Source organism: Odocoileus virginianus, chromosome 7, assembly GCF_023699985.2.
Source record: "Odocoileus virginianus isolate 20LAN1187 ecotype Illinois chromosome 7, Ovbor_1.2, whole genome shotgun sequence".
In the NCBI taxonomy this organism is placed as follows: Eukaryota; Metazoa; Chordata; class Mammalia; order Artiodactyla; family Cervidae; genus Odocoileus; species Odocoileus virginianus.
In genome coordinates this window covers 84,996,523-85,015,803 of record NC_069680.1, presented here as the reverse complement: position 1 = coordinate 85,015,803, position 19,281 = coordinate 84,996,523, and the positions used below count along the sequence as shown (strand labels likewise).

Here is a 19,281-nt window from a genome sequence, read left to right as displayed (position 1 = left end):
AGTCTGACTCTTTGTGACCCCATGGACTGTAGCCCACCAGGCTTTTCTGACCCTGGAATTCTCCAGGCAAGAATCCTAGAGTGGGTAGACATTTCCTTCTCCAGGGGATCTTTCCAATCCAGGGATCAAACCTAGGTCTCCTGCATTGCAGGCAGATTCTTTACCATCTTAACCACCAGGGAAACCAGCTTAATGCATTATGAGGCCCTATAACACCATCTAGACGGAGGTGAGATACACTACCCCGTGTACCTAGAAGCTACTCCTTCAGGCTGCAGGCAAAGACGTGATGCTAAGCCAGGAAGCAGGTGGTTTGGCCCTGTTGGAAATACTGACATTTTTAAGCTGTCTGTCTAAACTCAGAGACTCTACAGCAAAGTAATTCTAACCTTTAAGAAATAGGAAGGCATAAAATACAATGTTTGATTCAAGTTAAAAGTCTATTCAGTCCTTTTAAAATATTTATTATTTATCTTCTGTCTGGATATTTCCTTTCTTTCCAAGAGTATAGTATGGCCACAGAGACTGAACACCCATTCTCATTTCGCAGATGGCAGGGTCTTCCTCTGACCATGGAGTTCTCCAGGATACTGGAGTAGATTGCCCTTCCGTTCTCCAGGGAAACTTCCCGACTCAGGGATCAAATCTGGGTCTCCTGCATTGCAGACAGATTCTTCACCATCTGAGCCACCAGGGAAGCCCTTCTCTAGGACCAGAAGAACACAGTTTTCCGTGTCCCCTGCTGGCCCACTAGACAGTCCTTGTGGAAAAGAAGAGTGTGTCTCAAAAACCTGCAGCCAAATACAATACGCTGTGAACCTGTAACACGTTGCCAATAAGTGATGTGTCCCTTGAGAAATGGTTTCCACTTTTGCCATCCAATCCCTGGCTCCTTTGCCAGTAGAACAGCCAGGGCCAGTTTCCACAGCCCTGTCACCTGGGCAAGGAGAGCTGACTTGTGGCCCCACCACATGGGAAGGAACTGGGGTCAAGAAAGGTGTTAATACAAGTGTGTGCTTGTTGGGTCAGGACGTCCTTCGAGGGGAACCAGCTCTCACATGGGAGTCCGGGCTCTTCCTTCAGGCCTTTGCTGCACCCTGCTGGGCTGGGGTCAGAGGCAAGTCTGATGAGACTGGAGCAGTGTCCAGTGAGCTGTGAGTTCATTCCTCTTTCAGCTGGGTGTCTGCCTAAGGCCACTGGAACCTTTCAAAAATCACTTGTTCTGGGCTCCTTGCCAAGCTCCAGGATCTATTTGCCAAGTAGGAAGCAGGTCGAGAGCAGGGCTGGGCTGCGGGGAGACCGGGGCTAGGTGGGGGCAGAGCCATGCTGGCCCCAGTTTCCTGGGTGGAAGGAGGGGGACACTCACTAATGCGGCTTCTTGTGGACAAATGTGTTGCCTGTGGATCTACAGGAACCTGTTTTGGTTAGCATCTCCTTCTAGAGGAGCAATTGCTTTGCTTTCTATTCAGCCAGTGAGCAGTTTTTGAGCCCCTATTTTGTGCCTGGCTAGAAGGACAAAGACAATGTCCCCACCGTGAAGGAGTGCATAGGTTCCCAGGAATGGGCCTCTCCTTGAGGAGAAAAGGGGTGCAGCCTCCAAGGGCCCTCTTCTTGCAGTGAGTGGGGTAGGGAGGGAGGCATCCCTTTTCTGGACACAGATGATGAGTCTCAGTGACGCTGACCTCTCCAGCTCCTTCTGAGTGAAGTTATCAGAAACAGGCTGAGCTGCTAAGGATGAGTGCAAAGATCTGTGCTGCCCAGGACAGCAGCCACTGGCCACACATGGTGGCTGAAAACTTTAAGTAAAATTTCAAGGGCTCAGAGCAGATGCAGGACACTCTGCTATTCTTGTGATTTCTATTGGATAGCTTCCTGCATAGATAATTGCACCAGAATTGCAATTCTGAGGAGAGGCACACAGAAAACAAACCTGTGTTGGGCAGTAATGAACATTATGAAGAAGAATAAAGCAAGGTAAGTGGAGAGGCCTCTCAGACAGATCATATCTGAGCAGAGACCTAAAGACAGTGGAGAGTGGGTATGACCCAACTTTTCTGGCCCCATTTTTCTCTCTGCCCTCAGCTTTTTAATTTGAATTAAAATTTTTAATTCAAATTTTTAATTTGAAACATGAGAGCACCATTAAAAATCAAGGGCATCAGGAGATTTCCCTGGCGGGGATATGGGTTCAATCCTTGCTTGGGGAACTAAGATCCCACAGGCTGCAGGGCATGATCAAAATATAGATAAATAAAATTGAAAAGCAAAGAGCATCAGTCTATTCAATAGTGAAGTTTTGAAGACAAATTCGATTGTGTGGGCATATGTTTCATTGAAAAGAAGCCTGAGGCTAAAGGCCATAGATGTGACACCAGCCTGCAGCTCTGCCTTTGGGTCCCAGTGACAGCAGAGTGAGGGGTCTCAATTGCTAAGGAGGCCACCACCATCCCTTCTACATGATGACTGGGGACCCTCCATCCACATGGCTCAAGCTCATTTCCAGGTCTCTTTCCTACCCATCCCTCTTGGGCCAAAAGGCAACTGTGTACACATGACCACACATTGGCATCTGAGTGTCCTACTGATGGGGGTAGAGCTGCTGTGGGAAGAGTGGGGGCCAGACCTACTTGCTTCTTGTCCTGGGTCCTGTCAGCCCCAACCAATTAGCTGAATGCTGCTTACTTCTATCCTGCTTTGGGGTGCAGACAGACGAGTGCGGTCAACCAACACTTCATCAGCCATTGCTAGAAAAACAAGCCCATGCTACAGAGACCGCACGTTGATAGGGATTCCCCCCACAGAGGACCGCTCCTGGTTATACCCTGTTATAAACGCAGCTTTCAGGGTGAAGGGCAGACCAAATGCCTTTAACACCTAATTTTCCTTTTCAACCTGTAATATCTTTTAGGCCCAGCTGTCTCAGGCCTTAAATGGAGTTTCCGATAAGGCAAAAGAAGCAAAGGAGTTTCTGGTTCAGCTGAAGAACATTCTGCAGCAGATCCAGGTGAGCCGAGACCCCACCTCTCCGCAGAAGGGATGTGAGACACAGATGACGAAAGGGAAGACCCCTGGAAGCCCTTCTCAGTGTTGAAGATGGGGAGGCCCAACTGCTCCCTGCACAGCCTCAGATGTCACAGACACTACACACCCAGTCCACCGGCACCCATGAGCCATCCGATAGGAAAGGGATCTTGCTTGAACTCAGAAAGAATCACAGAAAGGGAACCAGGCAGAAATAATACATGGCCATACAGTGCTACCAGAGTCCATAAACAGTGCTGACATACCAAATGCATCATAATATAAAAGCATCAGTTACTAAATAAATGTGTTTACTGAGCACCCATGCTGTGTCACGTATAAGCCCGACACAGATCAATAAGCTGCAGTCTGTGGCCCCGGGAGCTCTGTCTGTCAGGGAGAGAGTGTGTAAATGCACGCAGGGAGGAACTTTCACACAGATCATGAACTTCCCGGTGTCTGGGTGGAAAAGGGGGACTGAGGGCACTGAATTCTAAACCAGCCGATAGAAGCCGTCCTTCCTAATAAGGCAAAGCACAGAATTCAGCCACCAGGCATTTCCTTTCCTGTTTCTGATGTTTCAGGACACCAGCTGTATCCATTTGGTAGGGTTGCTATAAAAGAGCATCGTAGACTGAGTGGCTTCAGCCCCAGTAACGTATTTCCTCACAGTTATGGAGGCTGGAAGTTCAAGATGGAGGCGTGGGCAGGGGTGGCTCCTCCTGAGGACTCTCTCCTGGGCTGGCAGACAGCCACCGCCTCCCTGCGTCCTCAGGCGGCCCTCCCTCTGTGCCTGCCTGTGTCCTCACCTCCTCTTCTAAGGACACAGTCATGTTGGATCAGAGCCCAGCCTAAGGACCTCATTTAAGTTACTTCTTTCAAGGCCGTTTCTCCGCACACAGTCTTGTTCTGAGGTCATGGGGGTTTGGACTTCCTTGTAGGAACTTGGGGCAGGGGTGGGAGAAAACACATTAGCCCATGACGCGAGGTCTGAATCCAGGCTGCTCTGAGAGGTGTTGAAGGATTCTTTTTCACAACTGAGAAAGCCAGATCCTACAGCCAGACCACTGGGTTTTGTTTGTTTTACTGTTTCCCGATTATGAAAACTAAAAATATGTTCTAGAAATTTCGAAAAGTAGAAAATAGCAGACAAAAGTAACAGAAGTTTGAATATCTCACCCCTTTAAGTGGCCACCCCACTATTTTGACACGCTATTCCACTAGTTTACACACACACACACAGTATGCAATTATGCTGTACACACTTGCTACTTTTTCTCTTGTTAAGTCTCTTATGAGTGTTTCCCACGACACTGAAAACCCTCACAAACCCGCATGCCTCAGGGGACGTTGAATATTCGTTCCATCCTCTGATGTGCTGAGACTCACACGCACGCACGGTCTCCGGTCTAGGAGCAGGACCCGCTTGCCGACGCGGCTGTGTCTCTAGCACCGGCCACGTCTCTGCGTGCCTGCTCCCTAAAGCCCTCTGTGTCCCACAGGAGAATGGCCTGGACTACGAGGCCTGCCTGGTGGCTCAGTGCGATGCGCTGGTCGATGCTCTGACCCGGCAGAAAGCCAAGCTGCTCACCAAGGTCACCAAAGAGAGGGAGCACAAGCTGAAGGTGAGTCCCCTCACAGCCTCCCTGCCCAGGGTGGGGGACCACGCGGTGTAGACACGGGGTCAGTGTTAGTTGAGGGTATGAATGAATGAACGAGTGAGGGAAGGAAGCGCTGAGCAGGTTCCCTGGGACCTACGCACCCTCGTGTCACTTTGCCTGCAATAATCGCCATGCCTACTCTCCCTCCAAAGCAGGGACCAGACACCTGAATCCTGCTGCTTTCAGTCAGAAGTCCCCCCTCTCCCATCTGCTGGGCCCCTGCTTTGGGTGAAAGACACACACCCTGCTCTCATCTTGCAGAGCGGAGATGGCCTCGTTGGATGACGAGGGCTGTGCTCAGGGCCCTGGCTTGGCCCCTCCGTCAGGTTCTCTGGCGTCTGGTGCTCGCGAGGTCAGCACGGTGGCCAGCGACCACCGTGGAAAGGCAAGACTTCCCCTCATTCGGGACCAGGTCCCCGGTCCAGGCAGCTGCCCCGCGAACACCCTGCCTTGACGAAAACTACTCACTTCATGGTCTAGCCTCGATCTGTTTCATAGAAATTTCCCAACTGAACCAGAAATATTACTGAAGGGCGAGAAGGAACATGTGTTGGGGATGGTCCATGGTTTACCTGCAAAGCAGTTGAGCCCCTCAAGTGACCACCCAGCAAGCGAGAGTGGGGGGCATGAACCGGTCACTTGGAAGAGTTCAGAATGTGTGCGTTCTCTGCTTTTTATCCAGAGTTCAGGAAGTTTGCTCTGTTGGGTGTGGCAGCCCTGCTTATGGGGGAGTGTGTCCAATTACGCCCCTGTAACGAGGGCACGTGGAGCTCAGGAACAGAGCAGCCGCAGGAGAGGGTACGAGGGAGTCCAGAACAGTGCTGCCTCCCACTGCAGCCGGGTGGTTACCAGGGGTCCTTCTCATGGCAGATGGTTTGGGACCAGATCAATCACTGCACGCTGAAGCTGCGCCAGTCCACTGGGCTGATGGAGTACTGCCTGGAGGTGATCAAGGAGAACGACCCCGCCGGGTTCCTGCAGGTGAGCGGGCTGGCAGTCCTTCCTCTAACTCCATGGCCACGTCCCAAACTAGCCAAAGTTCTAGGAAAGTCCCTCCCCGTGGCTTGCAGTTGAGCAGACTCTCCTGTGCTCAGTGATTCCAGAATACCTGAAATCTCATTTTGGCTGTTCTCACAAGCTCTGACCTGGCTCTGGGTCATCATTAAATGAGGAGGTCAAACATCACGGTCCCTAGGCCTGCAATGCCACGCTCTCATGGCTCGACTTCCTGGAACACCAGTGCAACATTTTCCCCGCAGATGAAAGACAACAGTCTTTGCCAGTCAAGCTGGAAAGACTGCACTGGAAGAAGTGAGTTAGCAGAATGCACATGACCCCCAGTGGACAGAGTCCCGCAGGTCTGGACAGAATACCATAGCCCAGAAAGCCCGGGATGCCTTGCTGGGCAAACCCTAGCAGCCAGGCTAATCCGGGTCACGAGCAACTCTTGGAAATACTTCTGTGACTCAAACAAAATCTCAGTCCTCTGTCTGTGGGGAAAATGATGAATCTCCTTGATTGGTCCCCAGGAAGGGTGCACAGGCATCATAGCTCTACAGGGACACGTGCAAATGTTCTGAATGAGCAAGACTTTCTCCACCAGAGAGCAGAGCTGCGGGTTTGATACAGTGAAAGTCTGGAGCAGAAGCTGCAGCACAGCATGGAAGAAAGACAGTGGGAGGGAGGGGGCGGCCCCGGACCGGGGCGAAGGAGATGCTTTTAAATGCTAGGACAAGCCATTAGTGAGTTTCACTTTGCAAAGTGTGGGATCTAGCAAAAGTTGAATATGTAGAGTGTTTCTGTATATTTTCAAAGTATCATTTGCTTCCAAACGAACTTAGTTACTTAACAGAAAGAGACTCACAGACTTAGAAAGTGAACCAGTGGTCGTTGGGGGGAATGGATAGCTAGGGAATTTGGCAGGTTCATGGACACACTGCTATATACAAAATGGATAGCCACCAAGGACCTACTGTCAGCACAGGGAACGCTTCTCAGTATTACGTGGCAGCCTGGATGGGAGGGGGGGGTTTGTGGGAGAATGGACACATGTGTATGTATGGCTGAGTCCCTTGGCTGTTCACTTGAAACTATCACAGCGTTGTTAATAGGCTATACCCCAATACAAAATAAGAAGTTCAAAAATAAATAAATAAAAAGTATCATTTGCTTTACAAAAGTGTTTAGCCTAAAACAGCAAGGGCTTCTTTACAGGGAACATGACCGACCTGTGAAGATGATTTAAACAATATAATGCATTTTTATTTACCCCCAAGTCATACCGGCATGGGTCCTGTCATCTCTGCCAGGGCTTGAGAGGGCTTGCTTAACACAGCCACCCCAGCACCCTGAGCCCATGCAGATGAAGCCCCTACCCTTTCCTCACCACCTGCTGTGCTATTTTTCCTTTGCATGTGGAAACCCTAAACTCTGTGCTTCCTTTAAGATCTCGGACGCCCTGATCAAGCGTGTCCAGGTGTCTCAAGAGCAGTGGGTCAAAGGCGCCCTGGAGCCCAAAGTGTCCGCGGAGTTTGAGCTGACCTTGGACAGCGAGCCGCTGCTGCAGGCCATCCACCAGCTGGACTTCATTCAGATGAAATGTAGGGGTGAGCCGTGGTTGGCCCAGTTCAGTGGGTGCTTCTTCTGGAAGAGGCATCCACTCTGCAGGGCAGCTCATGCATCGGAAGACGTGTGACCCTGGTGGGACACAGATCGGGAGGGAGGGCCTTCTGCAGCACAGGCCTTGGTTCAGGTCCCAGTTCAGTGCCCCCGAGCTGGGTGACCCCTGTGGGTAGCCCCCAGTGTGAGCCACAGTTTTCCCACGTATGAAAGAGGATCGTCTGTTCATTCAGAGACACATATCGAGTGTTTGTCACCTGCCAGGCACCATCCTAGCTGTTCAGAACACAGCCGTGAACAAGTCCACAGACTCCCTCACAAGGCTGAGCTGGCATTCTAGAGAAGGAGATAGGCAATGATACAACAGGGAGTGTGATATAACCTGATGGTGGCAGGTGTGACCAACAAGGTGCTTTTTGAGAAGGACAGTGTTAGTCACTCAGTCATGTCTGACGCTTTGTGACCCCATGCACTGTAGCCTGCCAGGCTCCTCTGTCCATGAAATTCTCCAGGCAAGAATACTGGAGTAGGTAACCACTCCCTTCTCCAGGGGATCTTCCCGATCAGGGATCAAACCTGAGTCTCCTGCATTACAAGCTGATTCTTTACCATCTGAGCCACCAGGAAAGCCACTTTTGAGAAGAAGGCATTAGTATGGAGGTTGTATTTTGAGGTGAGAAGGAAAGAGATGCAATATAAAGGATGAAGTTTCCAGGAGCCAGAGGGCAGGTATAAGTTTGCTGTGTTCCAAGAAGAGTGAGAGCAGAGGTGACAGCAGAATGGAGAAGGTGGTGGGTGGCAGAGGTGAGTTCAGAGAGCCAGGGGGACACAAGCTATGGGTTAAGAAAAGGTTGCATAACTTTCCCCAGGTTACAAAATTAGCATGTGAGGCCTGCAGAGACATTAAGGGTACATTCAGGGGAGGGAATAAAACTCTTTGGGTTTTTTTTTTTTTTAACCAATATATCAAAGAGCAGAGCACCACACCTACAGAAGCTGTGAACTCAGGAAAATGCTCACTTGCAAAGTATGTGGCCATTTTTAAACCGAAGATATCCAGTCTCTGTGCTCACTCCCACACTCAGTTTGCTCCTGAGGTGAGGTTTGGAAATGCTATCTGCCCCAGGTATGAATGAGGTGTGTTTCTGGGAGCAGAATAACCCTGGTCTGGAAAGTGAGGGTGCTGAAAGAGGCTGCTTGGAGCTGCTCCTGACAGGTTGGGGTGGTGGGATTCATAGAAGAAGTGGGAAAGAGAAAAGCAATACCCAGGGATGGAGAGAGGACTCCTCCACACTGATAACCCAGGGTCCTGGGGCCAGTCTGCATGGAGCAGCCCTGAGACCACATCCATAACAGTGCTCACATCCCACTAAACTGTCCACCAAAATGTGGAAGATGGTGCCCTAACATCTGAAGCCAAATGGAAATCTGTAGTTTTTACAAAAACTCATGTTGCAGTGTTCCCTTGGAAAAATGTCAGCATGGATTATGCATGCGTGCATGCTAAATTGCTTCACTTGTGTCCACCTCTTTGCAACCCTATGGACCGTAGCCCACCAGGCTCCTCTGTCCATGGGATTCTCCAGGCAAGAATACTGAAGTGGGTTGCCGTGTCCTCCTCCAGGGGAACTTCCCAACACAGGGATCGAACCCAAGTCTCTTATGTCTCCTGCATTGGCAGGCAACTTCTTATCACTAACGTCACCTGGGAAGCCCCAGCACGGACTATATTTATTTCCGAAATCTCTCGAGCCTGAACACAACTAGAGAATAAAAAGATACTCCCAAGCTCACCTTGATAGAACTGATGATTCACTTGACTTGAATCCCTAATTCCATGGGTAGACTGTCCCATACTCTAAGACTGCCTCACCTTCCAGGATCTAATTCCCTAGGCCTTTAAAATGCTCCCAGACAAAGGTTTCAATGTCTTTGCCTTTTGCCTGTCCCCCGCCCCCAACCACAACTTGACGGGTCTCAGATGTGAGCTGCACGTGACTCCATGCAGAGGGTCTGGGGAGGCCTTGCTGTGCTGGGAGGCTCTGCTGCAAGTCCTAGGGAGCCGCTCCTGGGCCAGAGTCAAAACCAGTGATGCTCAGTGGGCCGGTGGGGAGCGGACACCTTGTCCTCAGGGCTCCAGACTCAGAGGGGTGGCGGCAACTGCCACGTCTCTGCATCTGTCCCGGCCTCAAATCCCAGGACCCCTCCCAGGCTAGGAGGCGCGCGAAGTGTGCATACAAGCGGTGGGGAGTGACGCGGCGGTGGCCTTTCCTCTGGGGTGGGGCGGGCCGGCAGCCGTCCCCGCGGCGGTGGCCTTTCCTCTGGGGTGGGGCGGGCCCGCAGCCGTCCCCGCGGCGGTGGCCTTTCCTCTGGGGTGGGGCGGGCCCGCAGCCGTCCCCGCGGCGGTGGCCTCTCCTCCGGGGTGGGGCGGGCCCGCAGCCGTCCCGCGGCGGTGGCCTCTCCTCTGGGGTGGGGCGGGCCCGCAGCCGTCCCGCGGCGGTGGCCTCTCCTCTGGGGTGGGGCGGGCCCGCAGCCGTCCCCGCGGCGGTGGCCTCTCCTCTGGGGTGGGGCGGGCCGGCAGCCGTCCCCGCGCCCTGCGGGGTCTGCGCACTGAAGCCCGCCCTTCCCCTCACAGTGCCGCCCGTGCCGCTGTTGCAGCTGGAGAAGTGCTGCACCCGGAACAACAGCGTCACGCTGGCCTGGAGGACGCCGCCCTTCACCCACAGCCCCGTGGACGGCTACATCCTGGAGCTGGACGACGGCGACGGGGGGCAGTTCCGGGTGAGGCCTGCTGCCTGCTGCGGGGGGTGGGGGGCGAGGCTCGCACTGCCCCAGCCTCCGGATCAGTCCGTGTGGAGGCCCCTAACTGTGCTACCACTAACGGGGGCGTCAGCCCCAAGGACGCAGGACTCGGGGGCCTGGGCTTATGGGACACACGTGGGGTTTCTCTCCTGAGAGCTGCATCTGGGCAGGCAGAGAAAGTTCAGGATGGCTTTCCTGTGAAGACTGACGCAGGTCGGAGGCCAAGGCAGAGCTCAGAAAAGGTGTCCCCCACACAGACCCGCTTTCCCAGATGAACCAGCCGCATCTAGTCAACACCATCCCACACATCCCCCCAAGCAGCCTCCTACTCCCTCAGTGTTCCCACACAACTGCCCTGCCCTGCCCGGTGGACTGATTAGCTCATCTGGCAAGGTGATCTGCCTGGGATCACATGAGGAACGGTTGTAGGGTTTGGGTGATGATCTACGCTCAAGTCCCCAGTGGTGGAATACATGGGGAGAGTAAAGACCCTTAGTGAGTCAGAGATGCATTTCCAGTCTCACCCTGTGGTAGGAGCCCGACAGCACCCCACCCCAGCCCAGACCCCAGCAGAGCTCTACCTTGAGACTCACGGTGGAGTTCAGACTCCTGTCCGCAGTGCGGTTGCCAGTGAACTCCAGGGAGCACAAACGCTGGCTCTTCTTAGAGCGCCACCTTTCTGTCCACGAGAGACGAAATAAAGACTCATTCTAACAAACCAGAGCCATCCTAAGAGTCCTCATACTTTTCCTCCTGGAAGTCGCACCCACTCAAGGAATCTGACCAGAGTCAGTATCCCTTTCGTTTCCCTCAAAGGGATTTATGCCTGTGTCTTCTCATTTTTTTGTTTTATGAATGCCAGAGTTGTAGTACTCCATGAGGAAAAATTGAGTCCCTGGGAATATGGGCTCTTTGGGGAAGAGAGAGGCTGAGGTCACATTGGTCAGGAAGAGCAGGTCATACACTGGGTCCCGAACCCCAGCCGTTCTGGTCATGCAAATAAGCGAGGAACTGACAGAGTTCCTTGACTAACCAGAAACCAGGAGGAGAGTTTATGCTGTTGAAATGGGATGGAAGAGGATGTTAAAAGAAGCAGCCAGTACTTCCCTGGTAGTCGGTGGTTAGGAATCTGCAGGGGACACGGGTTTGACCCCTGGTTGGGGAAACTGGATCCCACGTGCTGAGGAGCAGCTAAGCCAGCAAGCCACAACTGAAGATCCCATGTGCCGCAACTGAGACCCAGTGAGACCAAATAAACAAGTAAATAAGTATTTACCAAAAGAAGAAGCCACAGAGCCCAGTGGCTTCTCCCCTTTGAGACATGACCACGAACAAGCTGGAGCCAAGGGCTCGAGTTTCTGAGGGACAGTGTGTTATGATGGGAAAAGCGTGGACTTAATGCAGACAGACCTGGATTTGAATGCTGGCTTCTAAATGGATTGACTGTGATCTTGGGCAAGTTTCCTGCCCTCCCTGAGTGCCCTTGTGAGTAAAACATAAAAAATAATAGCAATGTCCCAGGATTGTGTAAGGACTAAGATGCCTTATACAATAATAGCTGGCACACAACTATTATTATCAATAACTCGAAAAAACAAGTGAAGAGTAACACCCCCAAGTGATCAAGCAGAAATAGCGTTTTATAACTGTATTTGCTCATGGCTGTGCCGGGTCTTCCTTTCTGCACGGGCTTTCTCTAGCTGTGGTACACCGGCTCTCATTGCAGTAGCTGTTCTTATTTCAGAGCACACGCTCTGGGGCATGTGGGCTTGGTAGTCGCAACACACGGACTCCAGAGCACAGGCTCAGTAACTGCGGCACACAGATTTAGTTGTTCCACGACATGTGGGATCTTCCCAGACCAGTGATCGGACTCGTGTTTGCTACATTGGCAGGTGGATTCTTCATCACTGAGCCCAAGGGAAGCCCAGGAATGATGTTTTATGTGATGACAAAAGTGAGGTGTAAGGCTACGTATTTGGGGGCAGTTAATGGGACAAATTAAGTTTGAAGTAAATGTTCTAGAAAAGGACCTTTGGGGTCCCGTGCAGAAATGCCCCACCCTCTGGGAAACCAGGAGAAAAGCAGCTCCAGGAGGCCCAAGGATTTGGAAGGTGCCAGCCTCAGCAGTGGAAGAGGCAGGAGGAGGTGGAGTGGCCCTCTCACTCTGAAAGTGGCCAAATCAACTTGAACCACCTGTGCTTGACCGCCCTTCCTGCGTCTGCTTTTTCCCATCATGTGTGATGATGCTTCCTTTTCAAATACTATTTATTTTGTCTACTTCGATGCTTAGCTCATGTTTTCTAACTTAAATTCCCATTGAAAACCGATGATCTCCTCTTGCTCCAAACCGTTTTGTGCACCCCCATCTTTGGGGTCCAGAGTACTATCCATGAGAACCACCCTCTGAGGAGGCAGGACGTTCTCAGGCAGCATCACAGCTACTGCACTCCGCACCTTCACAGCAGAGGGGCCCATCAGCCACAGTAAGGGTTTGTGTTCAACTTGGACATGGCCTGAAACCCAGCCACCACTCATCCCAAATCTCCTTATTAATAGCACTCTCGGGTAATGGAAATAAAAGCAAAACTAAACAAATGGGACCTAATTAAACTTAAAAGCTTTTACACAACAAACGAAACTATAAGCAAGGTGAAAAGACAGCCTTCAGAATGGGAGAAAATAATAGCAAATGAAACAACTGACAAAGAATCTAAAAAATATACAAGCAGCTCATGCAGCTCAATACCAGAAAACTAAGCAACCCAGTCAAAAAATGGGCCAAAGAACTAAACAGACATTTCTCCAAAGAAGACATACAGATGGCTAACAAACACATGAAAAGATGCTCAACATCACTCATGATCAGAGAAATGCAAATCAAAACCACAATGAGGTACTATCTCATGCCAGTCAGAATAGCTGCTATCAAAAAGTCTACAAGCAATAAATGCTGGAGAGGGTGTGGAGGAAACAGAACCCTCTTACACTGTTGGTGGGAATGCAAACTAGTACAGCCACTATGGAGAACAGTGTGGAGATTCCTTAAAAACCTGGAAATAGAACTGCCATACAACCCAGCAATCCTACCGCTGGGCATACACACAGAGGAAACCAGAATTGAAAGAGATACATGTATGCCAATGTTCATTGCAGCACTGTTTATAATAGCAAGCTCATGGAAGCAACCTAGATGTCCATCAGCAGACGAATGCATAAGAAAGCTGAGGTACATATACACAGTGGAGTATTACTCAGCCATTAAAAAGAATTCATTTGAGTCAGATATAATGAGGTGGATGAAACTGGAGCCTATTCCGTTCAGTTCAGCTGCTCAGTCGTGTCAAACTCTTTGAGACCCCATGGACTGCAGCACGCCAGGCCTCCCTGTTCATCACCAACTCCCGGAGTTTACTCAAACTCATGTCCATTAAGTCGGTGATGCCATCCAGCCATCTCATCCTCTGTCGTCCCCTTCTCCTCCCACCTTCAAACTTTCCCAGCATCAGGGGCTTTTCAAATGAGTCAGCTCTTCCCATCAGGTGGCCAAAGAATCAGAGTTTCACCTTTAGCGTTGGTCCTTCCAATGAATATTCAGGACTGATTTCCTTGAGGATGGACTGGTTGGATCTCCTTGCAATCCAAGGGACTCTCAAGAGTCTTCTCCAACACCACAGTTCAAAAGCATCAGTTCTTCGGTGCTCAGCTTTCTTTACAGTCCAACTCTCACATCCATACATGACTACTGGAAAGACTGTAGCCTTGATTAGATGGACCTTTGTTGGCAAAGTAATGCTTATGCTTTTTAATGAGCTGTCTAGGTTGGTCACAACTTTTCTTCCAAGGAGCAAGCGTCTTTTAATTTCATGACTGCAATCATCATCTACATTGATTTTGGAGCCCCCCAAAATAAAGTCTCTTACTGTTTCCATTGTTTCCCCATCTATTTGCCATAAAGTGATGGGACCGGATGCCATGATCTTAGTTTTCTGAATGTTGAGTTTTTTTTTTTCCATTTATTCTTATTAGTTGGAGGCTAATTACTTTACAGTATTGTAGTGGTTTTTGTCATACATTGACATGAATCAGCCATGGATTTACATGTATTTCCCATCCCGATCTCCCCTCCCACCTCCCTCTCTACCCAATCCCTCTGGTTCTTTCCAGTGCACCAGGCTCGAGCACTTGTCTCATGCATCCAGCCTGGGCTGGTGATCTGTTTCACCCTAGATAATATACATGTTTTGATGCTGTTCTCTCGAAACATCCCACCCTCGCCTTCTCCCACAGAGTCCAAAAGTCTGTTCTGTACATCTGTGTCTCTTTTTCTATTTTGCATATAGGGTTATCATTACCATCTTTCTAAATTCCATATATATGCATTAGTGTACTGTATTGGTCTTTATCTTTCTGGCTTACTTCACTCTGTATAATGGGCTCCAGTTTCATCCATCTCATTAGAACTGATTCAAGTGAATTCTTTTTAATGGCCGAGTAATATTCCATAGTGTATATGTACCACAGTTTCCTTATCCATTCATCTGCTGATGGGCATCTAGGTTGCTTCCATGTCCTGGCTATTATAAACAGTGCTGTGATGAACATTGGGGTACACGTGTCTCTTTCAGATCTGGTTTCCTTGGTGTGTATGCCCAGGAGTGGGATTGGAGGTCATATGGCAGTTCTATTTCCAGTTTTTTAAGGAATCTCCACACTGTTCTCCATAGTGGCTGTACTAGTTTGCATTCCCACCAACAATGTAAGAGGGTTCCCTTTTCTCCATACCCTCTCCAGCATTTATTGCTTGTAGATTTTTGGATAGCAGCCATTCTGACTGGCGTGTAATTGAATGTTGAGTTTTAAGCCAACTTTTTCACTCTCCTCTTTCACTTTCATCAAGAGGCTCTTTAGTTCTTCTTCACTTTCTGCCATAAGTGTGGTGTCATCTGCATAGGTTATTGATATTTCTACCAGAAATCTTGCTTCCAGCTTATGCTTCATCCAGCCCAGCATTTCTCATGAAGTACTCTGTATATAAGTTAAATAAGCAGGGTGACAATCTACAGCCTTGACATACCCTTTCCAAATTTGGAACCAGCCTGTTGTTCCATGTCCAGTCCTAACTGTTGCTTCTTGACCTGCATACACATTTCTCAAGAGGCAGATCAGGTGGTCTGGTATTCCCATCTCTTGATGAATTTTCCACAGTTTGTTGTGATCCACACAATCAAAAGCTTTGGCATAGTCAATAAAGCAGATGTTTTTCTGGAACTCTCTTGCCTTTTAGATGATCCAGCTGCTGTTGGCAATTTGATCTCTGGTTCCTCTGCCTTTTCTAAATCCAGCTTGAACATCTGGAAGTTCACGGTTCACATACTGTTGAAGCCTGGCTTGGAGAACTTTGAGCGTTACTTTGCCAGTGTGTGAGATGAGTGCAATTGTGCAGTAGTTTGAACATTCTTTGGCATTGCCCTTCTTTGTGACTGGAATGAAAACCGACCTTTTCCAGTCCTGTGGCCACTGCTGAGGCCAAATTCCCAAATTTGCTGGCATAATGAGTGCAGCACTTTCACAGCATCATCTTTTAGGATTTGAAATAGCTCACCTGGAATTCCATCACCTTCACTAGCTTTGTTTGTAGTGATGCTTCCTAAAGCCCTCTTGACTTCACATTCCAGGACATCTGGTTCTAGGTGAGTAATCACACCATCATGGTTATCTGGGTCATGAAGATCTTTTTTGTACAGTTCTTCTGTGTACTCTTGCTACTTCTTCTTAATATCTTCTGCTTCTGTTAGGTCCATACCATTTCTGTCCTTTATTGAGCCCATCTTTGCATGAAATGTTCCCTTGGTATCTCTAATTTTCTTGATGAGATCTCTAGTCTTTCCCATTCTATTGTTTTCCTCTATTTCTTTGTACTGATCATTGAGGAAGGTTTTCTTATCTCTCCTTGTATTCAAATGGGAATATCGTTCCTTTTCTCCTTTGCCTTTCGCTTGTCTTCTTTTCACAGCTATTTGTAAGGCCTCCTCGGACAACCATTTTGCCTTTTTACATTTCTTTTTCTTGAGGATGGTCTTGATCACCACCTCCTATACAATGTCATGTACCTCCATCCACAGTTCTTCAGGCACTCTGTCTATCAGACCTAATCCCTTGAATCTATTTGTCACTTCTACTGTATAATTGTAAGGAATTTGATTTAGGTCATTCCTGAATGATCTAGTGGTTTTCCCCACTTTCTTCAATTTAAGTCTGCATTTGGCAATAAGGAGTTCATGATCTGAGCCACAGTCAGCTCCCGGTCTTGTTTTTTGCTGACTGTATAGAGCTTCTACATCTTTGGCTGCAAAGAATATAATCAATCTGATTTTGGTGTTGACCATCTGGTGATGTCCATGTGTAGAGTCTTCTCTTGTGTTGTTGGAAGAGGGTGTTTGCTATGACCAGTGTGTTCTCTTGGCCAAACTCTATTAGCCTTTGCCCTGCTTCATTCTGTACCTCAAGGCCAAATTTGCCTGTTACTCCAGGTATTTCTTGACTTCCTATTTTTGCATTCTAGTGCCCTATAATGAAAAGGACATCTCTTTTGGGTGTTAGTTCTAGAGGTTTTGTGGGTCTTCATAGAACCATTCAACTTCAGCTTCTTCAGCATTACTGGTTGGTGCTTATTATACAGCATGAAATAAGTTAGAAAGAGAAATACCATACACCCTTATGGCAGAAAGTGAAGAACTAAAGAGCCGCTTGATGAAAGTGAAAGAGGAGAGTGAAAAAGTTGGCTTAAAACTCAACATTCAGAAAACTAAGATCATGGCATCTGGTCCCATCACTTTATGGCAAATAGATGGGGAAACAATGGAAACAGTAAGAGACTTTATTTTGGGGGGCTCCAAAATCAATGTAGATGATGATTGCAGTCATGAAATTAAAAGACGCTTGCTCCTTGGAAGAAAAGTTGTGACCAACCTAGACAGCTCATTAAAAAGCATAAGCATTACTTTGCCAACAAAGGTCCATCTAATCAAGGCTATGGTTTTTCTAGTAGTCATGTATGGATGTGAGAGTTGGACTGTAAAGAAAGCTGAGCACCGAAGAATTGATGCTTTTGAACTGTGGTGTTGGAGAAGACTCTTGAGAGTCCCTTGGATTGCAAGGAGATCCAACCAGTCCATCCTCAAGGAAATCAGTCCTGAATATTCATTGGAAGGACCAACGCTAAAGGTGAAACTCTGATTCTTTGGCCACCTGATGGGAAGAGCTGACTCATTTGAAAAGCCCCTGATGCTGGGAAAGTTTGAAGGTGGGAGGAGAAGGGGACGACAGAGGATGAGATGGCTGGATGGCATCACCGACTTAATGGACATGAGTTTGAGTAAACTCCGGGAGTTGGTGATGAACAGGGAGGCCTGGCGTGCTGCAGTCCATGGGGTCACAAAGAGTCAGACACAACTGAGCAACTGAACTGAACTGAACTGAGTGCAAAAATATAGAGTTTAGAAAGATGATAATGATGGCCCTGTATGCAAGACAGCAAAAGAGACAGAGATATAAAGAACAGACTTTTGCAATCTGTGGGAGAAGACAAGGGGGGGGGATGATTTGAGAGAATAGCACTGAAGCATGTATATTTCCATATGTGAAATAGATGACCAGTCCAAGTTCGATGCATGAAATAGGGCACTCAAAGCTGGTGCCCTGGGACAACCAAGAGGGACGGGATGGGGAGGGAGGCGGGAGGGGGGTTCAGGATCGGGGACACATGTACATCCATGGCTGATTCATGTCAGTGTATGGCAAAAACCACCACAATAGTGTAAAGTAATTGCCTCCAATTAAAATTAATTAATTAGTTTTAAAAATAGCGCTCTTGGGATGATAGCACTTTCCATGCAACATGTGGCTAAGAGCAATTTTCCACATAACAGGGACACCTGATGAGTGGTCTGTGTCTCTTCCAGGAGGTGTATGTTGGCAAGGAGACCCTGTGCACCATCGACGGCCTTCACTTCAATAGCACATACAATGCCAGGGTGAAGGCTTTCAACTCCTCTGGCGTCGGGCCCTACAGTAAGACTGTGGTCCTGCAGACGTCCGACGGTGAGCACTGGGGTGTCTCAGGGGAAACAGATTCAGGCCCAGCCCACGTATCAGATGGGTGGACAGATGGACAGGGAAAATCTGTGAGTTGCTGGTGAGGGAGGCATCAGGGCTAAAGGAAAGAGGCGGCAGCTGGGTGAGTCCATCTCGTCCAGCCCTGCCCCTGGTCCACTCACCTTGCTCCCTGCCCACTCGTCACAAAGGAAGGAGACATTCCTTCACCCCACTTGCTGGACCTGGAAAGTTCCACTAGAGCTTGGGAGGCACAGGGGGAAACTACAGTCCCTGTGTAGTCTCACTTCCAAGGGGCCAAGAGTGGGTGGGATGTCCCAGAGAAGAGCAGGCAGGCGGCTGCCAGGAGGAACTTGCCCCTCGAGCACCCGGTACCAGAGCTGAGATCTGAGTGCCGCAGACCTCGCTGTGTCCTGTCAGGTTTCAGGCAATCAGAGCACATCCACACTCCACTGGATTTTGATCATGTGAATCCCGAGCGTCAAGGGGTAATGTAGGGTCTGGTCTGCTGCACCAAACATGTACCTGTCGGGCCTCAGGGGTCCCCGGAGGGTACCAGCCCTGTGTTACTGTCAACGTTAGTCCCAGGACTTCCCTGATGGCTCAGCAGGTAAAGAATCCACCTGCAATGCAAGAGACACAAGAGATGCAGGTTCGACCCCTGGGTCAGGAAGATTGCCTGGAGGGAGGGCATGGCAACCGGCTCCAGTGTTCTTGCCTGGATAATCCCATGGACAGAGGAGCCTGGCGGGCTACAGTTCATATGGTCACGAAGAGCCGGACGTGACTGAGCGACTAGCACTTTCACTTATCCCAGCCCATCCTCTGGCTGCCCTGAGGAACATGTGGCAGCCTGAACCGTCCCCGAGCGATAGGCAGAGGGTGCTGTCCCCGGGGTGGGCTCCCCAGCTCTGTGCCCCTAGAAGCCCTCACCTGCCAGCAGGCTGTGGGTGGAGGCTGGAACACAGGGGCTTTGCTGACCGCACTTCACCTCTCTGCCTCTCGAGTCTCTCTCCATGATGCAGAGCTGGATGTCTATCCTCACTCCTAATAGCGCCCAAAA

The 19,281-nt window shown here is 49.5% G+C and overlaps 1 protein-coding gene across 3 annotated transcripts in view; it reads left to right on the top strand.

The window, feature by feature from the left end:
* Positions 1–19,281, top strand: part of TRIM67 (tripartite motif containing 67) — a 61,357-nt gene that overhangs the window by 32,103 nt on the left and 9,973 nt on the right. For 2 of the 3 annotated variants that reach the window (XM_070471101.1, XM_070471100.1), the window contains 6 exons: positions 2,909–3,004; positions 4,524–4,646; positions 5,553–5,663; positions 7,129–7,288; positions 9,937–10,082; positions 18,068–18,206. In XM_070471101.1, coding sequence (XP_070327202.1) covers positions 2,909–3,004; positions 4,524–4,646; positions 5,553–5,663; positions 7,129–7,288; positions 9,937–10,082; positions 18,068–18,206 — 775 coding nt within the window. The remainder of the gene's footprint in view (positions 1–2,908; positions 3,005–4,523; positions 4,647–5,552; positions 5,664–7,128; positions 7,289–9,936; positions 10,083–18,067; positions 18,207–19,281) is intronic. The other variant, XM_070471102.1, reaches the window with a different exon arrangement.